At 32.5% G+C, this 17425-nt stretch overlaps 1 protein-coding gene across 1 annotated transcript; it reads left to right on the top strand.

Moving 5' to 3' along the window:
- Positions 1 to 11124: 11124 nt before the first annotated feature.
- Positions 11125 to 15482, top strand: LOC133834620 (uncharacterized). The gene is made up of 3 exons (XM_062264287.1): positions 11125 to 13890; positions 14022 to 14213; positions 14579 to 15482. The coding sequence occupies exons 1-3, from the start codon at positions 11672 to 11674 to the stop codon at positions 15156 to 15158; spliced, it is 2991 nt and encodes a 996-aa protein (XP_062120271.1). The 5' UTR covers positions 11125 to 11671; the 3' UTR covers positions 15159 to 15482.
- The last annotated feature ends 1943 nt before the right edge of the window (positions 15483 to 17425 follow it).

Raw genomic sequence — 17425 nt, 5'->3', positions numbered from 1 at the left:
TATATTTTTTAATGTTGATGATTTTTAAATTAAAAAATACTCTTAACCACTTGGACCTACCTTTGAACGATTTTGACCGAGTTCTGGACGTCTGTTGAATGAAAATTCAAATTTTTTTCATTTTATAATAATTAATTTATTCAAATTAAAAGGGGTTAGTTTCACTCCTTGAACTCTATAAATAGGACATAGTACTCAGTCATTTTCTTCATTCTTTAAGAAGTCTTCAAGCCTCCAAGTTGTTAGTATTACTATAGAGAGAAACACTTGGGTTTTGGGTTAAAAGCTTTATCATTCTAAGCTTTTCTAAACACTTGGGAAGTGAGATATAGTGAGATTTCAGTATCAAGGTTTAGATCAATTAATAAGATCATTCAAGGTATTCTTATTCCCTAAGTTCAGTTCTTTATGATTCTATATTTTTCTTTAGTTTTCTTTTATTCAGATCCTAACTCTTGTTTATGATTCTTGATTAGGTATTTAAGTTTCTTGAAAACTTAAGGTTCTTCTTGGTAAGTTTCTTCTTGGATGGTTTAGTGTTCTTTTCATCTCTTTTCTTTAGAGATACTCACCATTCTTACTATTGGTTTATAGGAGTGTTCTAATCCTGTTCTTGTTCCCAAATATCCCGGTTTTCGGTAAGGAAAATAGGATAGATTTTATGTGCTTATATGTTTATGTTATGATATGTTTATGTTATTATATGTTTTATGTTATGATATGTATATATATATGTATAAATATGTTTTGTAGTCATTTGGGGCTTATAGTTGCTTAGATAGCAAACCCCAATCTTTTATGTCGCTTGGGGCTTATAGTTGCTTAGATAGCAAACCCCAAGATTATTTATCATTTTCATGGTTTAGAGTAATGATTTACCCTACCTCGACTAGTAGAGACCTAGATGAGTTATCATATACTACCATGTGATCTAACCTACCTCGATTAGTAGACAGAGGACCTAGATGGTTTATCACATGCCATGTTAATGAGTTAGTGGCCATTAATATTGTAGTCCTGTATGATATATGTTTTTTTTTATATAGTCATATGTTTTATCGTATATGTTATGGTCTTATGTTTATGATTTATGATAATATGATTGTTAGTAGATTTTTCTTGCTGGGCATTAGGCTCACTTCTTTATTTTTAGCTTGATGCAGGAAAATGATTATGGAAGGCGAAAGGATTCATGGCAGTTTGACTTGTGTGTTAAGGAAGAATGGAATGAATGAACCGCGTGTCGATCGAGGATGACGTTATTTATTCGTTTGAATTATGTTGTTTTTTTTTTTTTGTAATTCCGCATTTAGTCTTTTAAACAATTGATTAAAGTTTATGGTTTATATTTTTATGTTTTATAAATAATGGGATCCCATACCATATCTATCACATTTTATATTTTTATATTATCTTGTATTTGATACAATATTTTGGGTTTTCAATAAAGATATGTTATTTCTTATGTTTGTATCAAAATAGTAGCTATGTCTAGTAGTTTTAATGGTCAAAAGTCTTAGAAATAGTTGGGTCATTCCAATACAACAAAAAATTTCATATAAACAACTTTATATGAGGATCTTTTAATATGCAATATGTTAATCAATATATATAATATGTATATGAAAAATAATGCAAATCGATTTACCTCTTGTAGCCTATCAAGAATCCGTGAATCTTTTCGTATATGTTTCGATCTTCCTATCCTTGCTAGAGTAGTCACACCTAAATCTTCCAAGACGTTCTCTACACCTCAAGATGTGGGTGGGCACATAGAGAACAATGATCAATTTTTTCAATCAAAAGTCTTCTCAACTTATGAGACTCTTGGCTATAGGCTAGAAAGAAAATGTTTTTGCTTTTGTGAAAAAAGATAGTTTTTTCTTCTTTGTAAAAAAAACTTGTTAAGACTTGTTGTTTCTATTTTCTATCATATTGAATATATAGACATTATTACCATAATAATAATAATAAAGAAAAAACAATCATATTTTTATAATAATAATAATAATAATGATGAAAGACAAAGTCTAACATTCCATTTTAAAACCCCTTTTAAAATATTTTATTAATTAATTAAAAATAAAAATAAAAAACAAACTTATGATAACATCATAAGTGCCACAAGCATAGAGCAGTCCGAGCCCTATGCGTGTGGCATATCCCTGAAAAATGGGATTTTGATTTTTTTATGTGTTTTTATTTTAATTAATTAATAATTAGATATCCAAATAAGGTATCATATTTTTAAGGAAAATATAACAACTTAAATTTCAAAATTCAAAATTCAAAATTTGAATTACCATTATCATCTTATTATTAATTAAATAAATATAATAATCAAAGCCAAATTTTGACTATCCATATTTATTTATTCACACCTAAATAAAATAATTGATTAAAATCAATTTATTCTATTTCTACACAATTTCAAAAATTGCACAAATGCAATAATAAATTGTGCAACTTCAATTATCACATAATTACACATTTATCCCAAAGAATAAATATTCTCTCAAATAGACCATTCACAGTTTAACCCTTGTATCAACTCTTACCTAGAATAGTATTGATAGATCCGCCCCGGGGACCTATGGACCAATAATTCCAAGCTCCAATAATTAACAAATTATTAACCAAAACTCTTTGATTCAATAATGATATTTATTAATCTCATGATTATTCCACTATAAATATGAGACTGAACTCTTGAGAATTAAAGACATATATTTAATGAGTACTTTATTGTAACCATAAAGTATCCATTGATATAATCATTACATACAAAATAATCCTCTATTCATGATTCATAATTAAGTGGGAATAAAATTACCATTTTACCCTTTTAATTATATCTTGATTCCTAATGTACCATTGACTTTACTAATGAAGGTTAATTAATAATCTAATTATGAATTTGACGTCAATAACATTTTCAGTTCCAAAAGTCAACCCAATAGGGAATCATCATTCAATCTATAAGAAGGTATAGATTCCATATCTGTTAAGTTGTGTCCCCAACCATATACATCATTGAGTCCCCAAAACAATAGTTCTTAGCCTGATTATTCTGAAAAATTGTAACGCATGAATCAAAAGATCAAGTGATATATATAGGAGTTCATAGTAACTTCAGGATTAAGATCAATTTGTATATGATCATTAGTTGATGTGTTTTATAATACTATGAAATGGTATTTTAACAAATATTATTAAACCGCATCTGATCCAGTTCTACATACTCTCAGCATGCAAAGTACCTCCACTAAAGTGTCATACTACACTAGTACCCGGATCTAGGTGACATGTATTCATAATACTAGTGGACCGTACAAGCAGTAATTAATCTATAGATTTCATAACTTTCAGGGATGTGTTATAACCACTTTCTTTTAATTTTTATTTAAAAATATCTAAACCTCAAATTCAATTCCAATTTGAATTATCAAAAATATATTTTCATATTTATTTAAATAAATAAAATTAGTTAATTCAAAATTAATTATCCTAATTATTTAAATGCCATTTTCGAAATTGCCATTTTATTTTAAAAATTCCTTTAATTAGAATACCAATTTCTAAAATTGTTGTATTAATTAAATAATTTGTCTCAGTTATATATTTGACCCTGAAGAACAAATTTCTTCCAAATATGTCATTTTCTTGATTTTTCCCAATTTCCACTTTTACCTTGAATAATGTTGATAGAGCCATCTCAGGGACCTATGGATCTATAATTTCAAGCTCCAATAAATTTATATTATTAATTAAAACTTTTTAATATAATAACCTTAATTTATTATTCTCAATATTTTTCCACTAAAAAAATGAGATTGCACTCTTGTAATTATAGACATTTATTTAGTGAGTATTTTTAAGTATATAAAAAGTGTCCATCTATTTAATCACTACATACAATTCAATAATCTATTAATGATTCATAAGTAAAGTCAGAATTAATTACCATTTAACCTCTTTAATTATATCTTGTTTCCTTAAGTACCATTAACTTTACTAGTAAAGGTTAATTCATAAAACTTTACTAGTGAAGGTTAATTCATAAACAAATTTATAAATTTGAGCTCAATAACCTTTCAGTTCCAAAAACCAATCCTTAAGAGAACCATTATTCAGTTCTTCTTGGAAAGGTATAAACTTCATATTTGTATATTATGTTCCCAACCATTTACATCAATGAGTTCCCAAAATAAAAATTTTCAGCCTGATCGTTATGAAAAACCATAACGAGTGAATCAAAGAGCTCATATGACATAAATATGAGTTCATAATAACTTCAGGATTAAGATCAATTTGTATATGATCATCTTATTGATATGTTAAATTAATACTTATAGAGTAAACTGTATTATTAAGTATTAATAACATATCGGGTCTCGTTCATGTATAACCACTTTATACAAAGTACCTCCACTAAGATGTCCTACTACATCAGTAATCCAGATCTAGATTACATGTATTCATAATACTAGTGAACCGTACTTACAGTATTTAATTCATAGATTCCATAACTTTGTTTTACCACAAACTATTTAAATTTGTTCCCTGCAATCTTAATCCTCTCATACCAATACAAGATTGTAGTCACAATAAAGAATTTAAGAATTTTTTTGATATTCATATAATATTATTCTAATAATAACAATAAAAAATAAATGTATGCAAAAATTCATTTAAATTATTTATTTCATAAAACATTGTTCAATACATATGCTTTAAATGACACTAATCCCAACATATGAGGCCATTATTTCGAATGGGTTTTGACACAATAGTGCAGACAAGTGCTTATACTCTAAGTCTTGTGATGACTATTCCATCTTAGTGTGTCTATATGTTGATGATACATTGATACTAAGCAATGACATGAAAGGCATTATAGAAACAAAGAAGTTTCTATCTTCTAATTTCAAAATGAAGGACCTTGGGGAGGTTGATACCATATGAGTTATTAAAGTTAGAAGAAATTTTGATGGGTATGCCTTAGGTTAAGATCATTATGTTGAGAAAATGCTTGACATGTTTTGTCATCTTTGTAATGACCCAACTACTCTAGACTTTTGGACCATTAACGAAAACTATACATAAACACTAATTCTTAATAACACTTACAAGTGAAAAGATCATAACTTTATTAAAACTTGTAAAAACAAATGTTAAACTTACATAAAATTTAAAGTAGGATATGGGATCCCATTGTTTTAAAACCAAAACATGACATAATGATAATTTAAAAAGAGATTACATAATAAAATGCGGAAAAATACATATAAAAACCATAAGAACAAAAACTACATCCTTGAATCGAAACTCTCGGCTCTTTGAATCCATTCCGCCTCAATACACATTCCCCAAGCTGTCAAGAACCTTACCTGCCACTAACACTATTTTCCTGCACATATAAACAAAAAGGAGTGAGCCTAATGTCCAGCAAGGAAAATCTAACATATAGCCATATACATAAAAATTCATAATGCAACATAAAACATACTATAACACTTATGTCACATACATACTATAATGGCCATTATTACTTGGGGTCCCATAAACTAAACAAGTCATATGCCCATTAGATTAGTGGGGTCTTGCTAGCTAAGCAAGTCATATGCCCATAATCTATTTGGGGCTTGTTAGTCATATAGGTCATATGCCCAAGTCTACAATCATACTTAACATAACATATTACATAACATAAAATTATAAGATAACATATAAAAGCATATAACACATAAATCCTATCCTATTTTCCTTACCAAAATAACCGGGATGTGGGAACTGATTTGGGACCTTGGAACACTCCTAAAAACCATTTATAATATGGTGAGTATATTGAAGAAAATGGATGAAAGTGAAAAAGGGACTATGCTATCAAAATATACTTACCAAAAACCTTGTGCTTAAGAACTCGGATTTCCTAGCCAAGAATAAGAATAAGGTTAGAATGAGTAGAAGACTATGAGAATTTTTAAAGAACATAATACAGAAATGGACTAGAGTTTCAAAATACCTTGAAGACTTATATGACCAATCTAAACCTTGAACCGAAATGTGAATAAACCTTACTTCCCCAAGTGTTTGATAAGCTTATAGTGATCAAGCTTATAATTCCCAACCCAAGTGTTTACACTCTCACACTCACCTAGCAACTTGCAGCCTCTGAACTTAGAGTAATAGATGAATAAATGGCTGGGTACTAGGTCCTATTTATAGAGTTTAGGAATGAAAAGATCTTCATTTAACTTGAATAAAAATAATGGCTTTTTAAGTGAAAATAATTTGAATTATCGTTCAGTAGAGGCTGAAGACTCGTTCAAAAAGATGCTGGACTTATCAAGAGGTTGAAGGTTTGAATGGAGAACGTTTCTGAAAACTTTCAAAATATGTTGAGAGGGGCGATATATCGCCTGGGCCAGTATGCCCGAGGCAATCGTGCAACGTTTCGTGTTTTTCGTATCTTCGTGCTGCGATATATCGCCCCCTATAGCTGCGATATATCGGCATACGCTGATTATTTAAACACGAAATTACACATTTTTAGCTTAATTTAAATTGAGTAAACAGCCTTGACTAAGCCCTCTAACGTTTTCAAAGCTGCTGACTGACCTTAGAGTATTCAAATTTTAACCTTAATAAATTTAATCCTCAAAATACTTAATCATTAATAAACCCATACATAACATGTGCTATTATCTAATTGGTTCTTATCTAAACCTTATAGTATAATAAATATTATCCTCAATATCAGTCATATTAATCAAACCTTAGGTTAAAATTAATATTCCTAAACTATAGGTTAAACTTAGAAAATCTACAAGTACTACTATGAGTGTCCAAATAAATCTCGGTCTGAACCAAAAATCCACAGTCATAAAGATAATACTATTATTACTATTATACTACTATCTAACTTAGCTAAGTAAAGTTCTTGGACACTACAATCTTAATATCAAAGAGGCATGCACACCCTTCGATCAAAGTCAAAAGCTTGAAAAGAATGAAGGGAGAGTGATGACTCAACTAGAGTATACAAGTGCAATTGGGAGTTTGATGTATACCGCTCATTGTACTAGAGTGGACATTGCATTTGTGGTTAGTAAACTAAGTAAGTTTACTAGAAACCCAAGTATCTTACATTGGAAGGTCGTTGAAAGAGTATTTGGACATCTTAAAAGGACCAAAGAGTTATGCCTCCAATATTCTAAGTTTCCTAAGATGCTTAAGGGATATTCTGACGCAAGTTAGATATCCGGTGTAGGAGATAATCTCTCCACAACTAGTTGGGTGTTCACCCTTGGTGGGGGTGCAGTTTCTTGGGGATCTAAGAAACAAACATGTATATGTCACTCAACCATGGAGTATGAGTTTATAGCTCTAGTGGCAACTGGCAAAAAAGCCAAGTGGCTAAGAGATCTCATGTTGGAGATACTGAAAACTGCGGTTGATGTATCGACGATTTCGATACATTGTGATAATCAAGCCACTTTAAGTAGAGCTTACAACAAAATTTATAATTGGAAGTCTATACACATAAATCTAAGACATGGCTATGTGATAGAATTGATTGATAATATTATCTTATCAATTTCATATGTAAAATCATGTGAGAAATTAGCGGATCCATTTACCAACCTCTTAGGAGAGATTTGGTTAGTTCTACAAACAAAGGGATGTGACTAAAACTCCTAGACAAATAGATTCTCAAATGGTGGAAACCCAACTCAAAACTTGTTTACATCGAGTGTAGAGTTCAATGGGTAAGAACAAGTCATTTGATAAGGGAATAGTTTAAACATTACCAACTTAAAGGTCCCATCAATGGTGAGTTAATGTTGGTTGCTACCAGAAATGAAGGTTAAGGCTTAGGCTTTTAATAAAATTCAGTTGAACAACAACAAGTATCTCTAAAGGTAGCAAAGATGCTTTAAGAATTTCACCTATGTGAACCTAAGGGTTGTACTGCCTCTCTCTTGAGTAAGAGTTTTCTCTTTGGTTGGTTCATGAATGGATCAAGCACAAGTCCATTAATAGTGCTAAGTGTGAACAATGTAAAATACATAAGTAATCAGATAGAGGTATGTGAGATATTATCGATTTTTATCACTAGCAATGTTGGGTTCAATCTTTCAGAATACGTTAACATTTCGATTTAAACTTTGTAGTGTTTTCACTAAGGTAAAGTTCAAATCCAAAATGTACTTTACTTTATGAACTAATATTGTTTGGCTAGAGAAGTGAGGATGTATTTAACCAAGTGGAGGAATGTTGTAATTGGTTAAATACACAGTGAAAATATTTAAGCACGAAGAGGTGCAAAAACAATAACGATTTCACAAAAGTCAACATGTGAAAGTTGACTTTCGGTATAGGCATTTATAAATCATCTTTTTGGATCGAAAATGTTTATTTGGAGTATATAAGAGTACCCAATAAGTTTGGGAGAATTTGGGGATGTTTTGAGACAAATTTTGGAGCGGAAAGTCAAAGGCATCGGCGATGTGTTGTCCCTGGGAGGCGATGCATTGCCTGGCCAATGAAAAACAACCCAAGATGGACCAGGCGATACATCGCCTGGATTGTATGTGCATGTCCATACATTTATGTGTTTTAACTCAAAAACTTAAATTTAAATGCTCTAATATCATTGGTTGAGTCTAATGAGGGTCATATACTATTTAAAGAGTTGATATGAGTTAATTGGTGGATTGATCACTCACCTCTCTCTCTCTTGAAAGGAAGAACTCTCTTTCTCTAGCATCCAAGATTAATAGTTTTTTCCAATATCTTCATCAAGAAAGCTTGTCTTGTAAGAATATCAAATGTTTGTGTATCCCATTCTGATTTTATTGTAGTAGCTTCAAGCATTTCCATAGAGAAGGCTATGAATAGAGATTTTTGGACAACAAACCTAGGTTTGTGTCAAACCTTGCAACTTTTGTGTTTCACATAAAAATATTAGGTTTGTGATTTTATGTTCTAAGGATTTTTCTTCAAAAATGGTCTACTCTACACCTTGATCTCTTTGTGCTTTACTATCATCATAGTTATATTACTTATATTTTTGTCTTGATTTGTAGCACAAAACTAAGGTTGTTCATAGCTTAATCCCCAACAATTGCTACAATGGTGGAATGAGTCTTGGGAATAATAAGCCTTGGTCTTCAAACAAGTCAAGCTTCCTTGATAAAGATCTTGGAGAAAACTAGTAATCTTTGTGAGTTAGAGAGAGAAAGGGTTTTAGAGAGAGATTGGAGAGTGATCAATTCACCAAAATCTCAAATGAACCCCTTAAATAGCGTAGGAAACGTCATTAGTGTTAACTAATGAGATTAGAGCATTTTCAAATAACTTTTGGAGCCAAAACAAGTAACTGTACGGGTCCGTTAGGACGACCCACGCGACGTGCCGCCTGGGTTGTCATAAGACAGGCGATGCAACGCCTGTTGCACTGACTTTTGACACCGTACATCGACCCAAAACACCCCCAAATGTCATTAAACTTTTTGGGTACTCTTATATACTCCAAAGAAATACTTTGGACCTAAAAAAGATAATTTTTAAGTGCTTACAACAAAAGTCATCCCGCTCATATTTAACTTCAGTGGAATAGTTATGATTTTGCACCTCTTTGTGTATAACTAATTTTACTATGTATTTACCCATTCCTAACATGACCATGTTTTTGGAAGTGGCGAACAGTGTGAGGCGATGCACTCCCACTTCCCAAGTGTGATTTTGTTATGATGACAATTCGAATTGTTAGTTGTATGGATGGGTCAACCACTCTTCTTGCAAACCACTACGTTGTCAATAGTAGGTTATGCATGCTTTAGGGTCAAGTCATGTTCCTCACACTTTTTTTTGTCTTTATGTAAATAGTCATGACTTATTTTACAATGTTATATTATTTCATATAATATAATGTTATATTAAATAACGTGACAAAATGTGATTTGTCACACCTTGTAACATATTATTAATAGTTACAAAATTGAACACATATGTGCGCTCAAATGTAACATATTTTGGAGTTACAAAATTAGTTAAAAATTTGTAACTCACAAATATTACCAAAAAATGTGTAGATTGAGAGTTACACATTTGTGTTTGAATTTCATAGAGTTATTATGTAATATGGTTGTTGAAGACATGTTTTTAATTCCTGTGAGGTGTATGGAGATTACAAAATCATGTGTGAAGATATTGGAATGTTTTTTTAGAAAATTGAAAAATTGGAAGCTGAAATTACACCGTGGTCGCGACCACTGATTATCACTGGCCGCAACCTGGGAGATAGAGGCCAGTGGCCACGACCACTGGTACTCTTGGCCGCGGCCTGGGCCGCTGACAACCTATTCTAATTTTGTTTTTTCTCCAATTTGAACGGTTCTAACTTCAAGTAACTCCCAAAATCTTCATTTTAATTCCATAAACATCAAATTAAAACATTGATAACAACCATGAGAGTTGGTGGAATTTGAAATTCAAAGGTATCTCAAAACTCTATATATAGGAGCCTAATACTCACTTGTAAGATACACCATATTCTATCCACCAAACAATTGACTAGAATTACACCATAGATGCTTGATAATTCTAGATAACTATTTCCTTGAGATATCATTTAGTGCTTAGAGAATAGTCAGAAATAAGCTTTTGGACAAATATTTTGAACCTTGTTCAAGTTGGTGATCCCTATTACTCTACACTTTGGTTGTGTGAGAGTTCTTGTTCCTTTCTTGTTTTTCATTTCTTTATTCTAGTCTTCATCTTTATTTGTATTATTTATGATTTTAGTTGTATTTTTTTTTTCTACATCTATTTACTTATATTTTTGTGCAATTAAGTTGTAAGATTACTTTTATCAAACATTTTATCTATTGTATTTTTGCACTATTTATTTTTTTGGCTGCTATTCTCCTTACAAAATTCGAAGTTGTCACTGGGTAGTTAATTTGGATGTAAGCTTTCGGGACCCGAGGAGCTAGTCGAGTTCCCTTATAACTAGGTCTTTAGTAGCATCAGTCGTATACTTAGGGGATTGATAACTTCATGATAGGTTACTTGCTGAGGATCAAACTATGTCTTTAGACGGATACGTACTTCAAAAACACTTCACATGAGATATTTTCAAATAACACGAGTAACATGCTTATACTACAATAATTTGATGATTATGAATATATATTTTTTTGAATAGGAAGTAATGAATACTGTGTATCAAAAAAGAGAGGACAAGATATGTAAGAAAATCATGGGATTAATTAACAATTATATTTTAAGAGTCCTAATAATGGAGATCAAACAAAAAAAAAAAATTCTTGCTGTGAACAATTTATGTGATACTGACAAAAATAAAAAATCACCGTTTAAATAAAAAAAAAAACAAAATAACACCTGGCCGGCTGGCCGGGCGGTCATGTGCGTGGAGTGGTTGTCTATTGTCACCTAAACTTGAATATTTTTATCATTAGCGCCATATTTTGTTTTCCCGCCCACTCCTAAACGACACCGTTTTCGGTGATGGTCCTTCGTTTCCCCTTTTCCCGCCTATAATATTATCAGCCCTCGCCGTTTTCATTTATTTCGCCCAGTTTTCATCTTCAAAGTTCAAGGTTCAAAGCATCATCGTTCAGATCTTCTTCTTCCGCCTATCATGGAAAATGACCCAAATTCAAAGGATCCAATCATCGACTACAGTCAAACCCAGCGTATTGTTCTGCTAATCGATCTCAACCCATTAACATTTCTTAAAGACCCAACTCATTTTCTCAACTCCATTCTCTCTTCAGCCAAAACCCTCCTTACATTTCCTCCTCTTTTCTCTTCTCTCTTTGCTTTCAAGCTTTTCTTTTCTTCTCTATCTCCTCTTCTCTCTTCCTCTAGACTCCACCATTTTATATCTAACTCCAAGCTTTCTCTTTCTTTCGACCACCCCATCTCCACATTTCTGTCTATCTCACATACCCTCAATTCTTTACCACCATTTCATATTAACGGAAACCCATCACTGGATTCTTCTCCTCGGGCTTCTTGCGTTGCTGCTTCGATGCGCCAGCTCGTCCACGACTACGCCTGGGACCCCATTATCCAGGAACCTGTAACGGGTACGCTTTTGAATTGTGATTCAGTTCGCGTGAGGTCTAATTTGGTTGTTCTGTTTTCACCTTTTTGTAGTTCAGTGAAGTATTTATCTGAGTTCTTGAATGTGGGAATTGACGATGAATGCTTAGAAAACGTGAATACTTTCTGTGAGAGATTTTCTGGATCTTTTGCTAATGTGAATGATGCCCTTGTTAGTAGGGATATTCAATTTAGTTGGGTTGATGTTCGATATGGAATGGGTGATGATGTTGAGGTTGGGATTGACGAATCAGAATTGAGGTTTAAGTTTTTTGAGAATGGGATTAGGAATTTGGGATGGGGATTTTGTTCTACTGATTCCATTGTTCTTGGTTCAGCTCTTGTTCCTTTTGGTTTGATTTATCCTAAGATTGCAATTTTACCCAACAATTTTGGTTGTAATGACTGTTCGAAGAGGCTTCATGTGCAATTGAGTCTTGAGATATTAGATGTAGCTCAGAAGCCCTTGGAATGCAAATGTTGTGATCTTGAGCTTGTCAATTTTAAACTTTTGCCTAGAAATAGATCCGATAACGACGTTCTGCATATATTGGAAATTATGAATAAAAGGAAAGGAGGTAGCGCACTAAATGAAAAGTTGTGGAGAAATTTCAGTGATGGAGTGAACAATCTCCAGGTTAAGGCTTTGCATAGGTTCAACGATTTCAAGAAATTCAAGGGGTATCTATCTGATCCTATACTTGTCCGTGAATTTTCGACGAACCCTGGGAAAGCTAAGCTTGAAAGTTGTGAGTTTTTTGCAGACAAGGTACTGGAAATGATGGCAACTGAATTGGGTGACTTTGTGCCCAGAAAATCCGCACCCATTTGGCAGATTCTCTCTAGTTTTCTCTATAGGGAAGGTTATTGGGCATTGGTGTCTCTTTCAAATGACAGTGGACATTCCCTTATGGGTGTCCTTAAGCCTTTTACAATTTCTTCTGCTCTTCTATTTATTACAAATGACGAGTTCTGCCCGCAGATGATAGTGGATCAGTTTGATGGAGGCAATGTGACTCCATCAAGTTCAAAAACGAAAAATGAGATTAAGCATTCCGGTAATAATGGGAAAAAGATGAGGAGCAAAAGAAGTATGAAGTTTCTCCAAGACCAAACATGGAGCAGCTTCTGTGCTGCAGCATTTGAAAATTCTGGGTTAGAATTGGAAGAGGCCTATTTTTCCAGGGGATGCAATAACTCAAAAAAGTTGAGATTTCTGAAATGCTGGATGAAGCAGATTAAGAGGTCTAACTGTTCTTCACCTGTTATAGAGGAGAAGTCCAATCCGCTTAAGGAGGTTCAAATTGGCATCAATGACAGATTGACTGAGTTGCATCAAGAAAGCGAACAGCCAATTTTGTCTGCTTCAGCTGGAGAAACTTTTTTAAATGAACCTTCCAGAATTCAGGATGAATCTGCAGCTGAATTTCAGCCTGAAGCTTCTGAAAGTTTTCTCAGTAGTTTGTTGAATAAAATCCAACAAGGGATTGAATCTGAGGCAGTAGACTTGGGGGCTTTGGCCCAGCGTCTTGTGTGTTCATCTATTTATTGGTTAAAGAAAAAATGTGAGGTAGAAACCACTTCCGAAGGTCAATCACCTGTTATATCATCTCAAGATACCGCTGGTAGTTTTCATACTGAAGAATTGCTAAAGCTTTTACTAAAGGACCCCAAGGACTTGATCTCAAAGTGCAGAAGTAACGATCCACCCATTCAGTCCTCTGAAGTTTCATCAGAAAAGATAATTAGAGAGTATCCTTTTTTTTTCTCCCTCTTGTTTTGCATGTGCTATGGCTTAGTTAACTACCTTTATTTTTTATGTGTTATTTAATTGCATTTATCTCTAGCTCATTTTATTTTACGTTTTCCTTAATATGCACAAGATATGAATTGCAAATTTTGTTTCGGATGGAAATACTACAATCAGAGATTCGAGAGAGCATTGGAGAGTCTTTGAAACAGAAGTTTGTGAAACAGATATGCTTGCTTCTAGAGACCATTCAGTGCCATTTGGAGGGAGGCTTCTTTGGTGATTGGAGCCTAGATAGTTATGTGGAGAAGTTCATAAAAGCCAGGTATTCTGATAGAACAATCAAGTTTTTCTTCAACAATTAGTGCTTAATTGATAAGTCAGCTAATCTGAAGCCAAATCACGTTGCTTTTGTTTGTTGTTTTAAGGCATGTGTTGTACATTGCAATCCCTCTAGCATTAAGTGCTATTTTCACAGTTTTTGTATTATAATGAAAATAAATAGTTGGAAAAAGGTAAGGTGAAGAAAAGAAAATTGTTTTACTGAGACATTAGATAAAGTGGCTTGCTTCTTTGTTGTAGCTTATGCAGAAAACATGAAACTCTACAGCAATTTTACCATTGAAAAAGCTTTCTGTTATGCTTGCTAGTGCTAGTGATAAAGTAATGTTTGAATACCCAAATTTTCAGGTACAGTGCCACTCTTGAAGATGTAGTTCATAAGATCTGTAAAAAAATGGACCTATTGCTCTTTGCTGATGAGGATTTACCTCCCAATTGCTTACTCAATAGCGAGGATAGCAATCAATCTTGGAAGGAAAAACAAGAGAAAGATGAAGTGGGAGAAAATATTTTATTTAGTGAACCAGTATCAGCAGAAGATGAGTCCCATCAGCTGCTTGAACATGGTCGTAGAACACAAGGAATGGCTCAAGAGCTTGCTCGCAGGTTAACTGAAGCTCAAGAGAGGAGAGAAAGAGCTCGGAGATTTTCTTCTTTTACTAGCTGGGTGCCTGATTTACAGAGAGTTTGGGCTCCAAAGCAGCCCAAGGCTGTGAAACCGAGGTCAAATTCACTTCCAAAGCCGTCAAAAAGGAAGAAACATGTAGAGGAAATCAATGACACAGTATGCGAAACTCCAGTGACAGAAAAGAAGCGTTCAAATTCACGACGGAACAGCTTTGATTCGCAGTATAACAGCTTCGACGACGAGTTCAGTAGTCAGTCATGTGCCAGTGTTTCCAAGGCATTGTTTCAAGACGACCTGTAAATTAGATCCAGTCAAGGAACATTTTTCAGGGAGACACTTGGTTTAAACCAGCAACTATTTGTAAGAATCATTATTAGAGTTGTACATTTTCTTTCCAAGTTTAGTTTATACTTTATACCAGTTCTTTGTGAAAATATGTATTAAAATTTTCATTTGGTGAAATGAATAATGTCAACATAAAGTTAAGAAAAAAAAAACCAGTTAGGAAATTTATTGACTTATTTATTTATGTATTTCGGGGTTCCTAACACTATGGAAAGTACTAATAGTTTTTTTTGGACCATGAACATCATGATTGTTTATCTTATTGTCTCTCTAGGCAATAAAACTATTTAAAATAATCTAATCTTACACTCATTTAACGTTGTCTTTCCTTCACAACAACTGTTCCCATCTGGACGGTGCTTAATTTTGTAGTAATTTATAGTGGAGATTTTATAGAATATGGAAATTTTACGTTTCTTTTCAAATGTATGGTAAAAATCAAATTTTATTAATTTTTAATTAATATTGAATATTTGGAGAATTGTATTAGGGATATTTTTGTCATTTCAATTTTTGAATTGTATTTGATTAATTTTTAAACAAAGTAACGTTTCCTCTTTCTTTGTCGTTTTTACGTTTCCTCCCTCTTTCTTCTCCGTTCGTTTTGTTTGATCTCAGGGAGAAAAGAAGGGTTTCTCCATTGCTTCCTGGGTTTCTTCATTAGCTTGCTCCTCTTGCTTTGTCTGATTTTAGTGAAAAATCTGCCTCCATGACTGGCTTCTTCCTCTTCTTCTTGTCGTTGCTGGTTTCTTCCTCTTTCTTCTTGTAGTTTCTGTAAGTTTTCCAGTGTTGTCGACCTCCATTAATGGTTTCCTCTTCTTTTAACTCGGAAACTTCATTTTGAGGAGTTTGTTATATTTGATTTCAATTCTCTAGAAATAGGTTCAAATATGAATGGTTGGAGTATACAGTGTGAGTGTTGTGTGTGTTTGTGGTGTGGATGCAAGATGATGATTCAGAAACTTGTCTAATTTGTTGCCTAATTCATGTATTGATTTTACCATCATTTTCTCAATAGTTTTGCTGCGCCAATTTCACTGTAAATTATGCTGTCACTGCTTGCTTAATAATATTTTATGGATATGGATTTTAGATTTTGTTGTCACAACTTGTTACTATCTAACTTGCTGATATCATAATGATTTAGAATTATTGATACATTATTTTCTTTGCCTAGCACTTCCTGAGAGTGTTTTTATTATATTTTATTTTATTAACAGACGCTAAAATCGAAATCTATTTGCGTGGACATTCTTCAGGATTTTGATTTATCATGTCTTCATCTGACTTTGAAAGTCCAATGAAGAAATCAACTGGAAAAGGAATTTCACCTTCTTCTAATAGTGGTTTTAAAATGAAAGCCACTGCAAAAAATACTGTTAAAGGAAGATCCAAATAAAAAATGGTATGTTAATGTAGATCATTTTTTTAATTTATTTTATATGTAATTGAGCTATCAAAAGTATCTTGTTACCTTTTTAAGCCGTGTTTGGTATATGTGAAATGTTCTAGAGTATTTTTTTGGACATGTTTTGTGTGTTAAATTTTCTTGTTATGTGGCTATTTGTTCCAGCTTACTTTTTGTGTTTTTTGATTTATATGTTGGAATGTTACATGTTACTTTTTTAATCACTATATTGCTAAAAATTATCATTTTACTTTAATGGACACTAAAGTTTTAAAAAGTATCCTTTTACTTTGTTGATATATGTTTGGTATATGCTTATTAGTTTTAAAGAACTTTTTATTCTTTGATTAATAGATTTGAATGTTTCAGTTTACTTTTATCAAAAGTAGATAGTTGTTGATTTCTTTTTTTTCATTGGGTAATATTTATCAAAGTACCATGTTTTCTCTTTATATAATGCAAATCATGTATTTATTATGGTATTGGGTATGTTATTGGTTAGTTTTAATATTATACTTGTTAGCTTCATACTCATACTGTTTTGTTGCATTGTAACCTATTTTATTTTATCTTTTTTAATGAAGAATGTTGATTTTATTATTATCCAAACAAAGAGGTTTGGTTGTATAATTCAGAATTTCAATAAGGTGAAGGTATTAGAGGAGATAAATAAGATTTTGACCGAAGAACAAAAGGTTTTGTTTTAGTCGACACCTTTTGGACATTTTTCGAGAGTTTCTAGAATATGCTTTCAAACTCAACTAGTTCATCATATAATGCTTCGAGAGGTGTGTTCAATGACAGAAGATGTTGA

This window comes from Humulus lupulus, chromosome 5, assembly GCF_963169125.1.
Source record: "Humulus lupulus chromosome 5, drHumLupu1.1, whole genome shotgun sequence".
Classification (NCBI taxonomy): domain Eukaryota; kingdom Viridiplantae; phylum Streptophyta; class Magnoliopsida; order Rosales; family Cannabaceae; genus Humulus; species Humulus lupulus.
The sequence above is the reverse complement of the archived record's forward strand: the minus strand, read 5'-3'. Positions and strand labels throughout refer to the sequence as shown.

What these genes read in the sequence shown, in the direction of transcription:
- LOC133834620 (XM_062264287.1), top strand. Translation starts at nt 11,672, where the DNA reads ATGGAAAATGACCCAAATTCAAAGGATCCAATCATCGACTACAGTCAA. An exon ending in TCAGAAAAGATAATTAGAGA is followed by an intron (nt 13,891 to 14,021) that starts GTATCCTTTTTT and finishes AATATGCACAAG; the next exon opens with ATATGAATTGCAAATTTTGT. An exon ending in GAGAAGTTCATAAAAGCCAG is followed by an intron (nt 14,214 to 14,578) that starts GTATTCTGATAG and finishes CCAAATTTTCAG; the next exon opens with GTACAGTGCCACTCTTGAAG.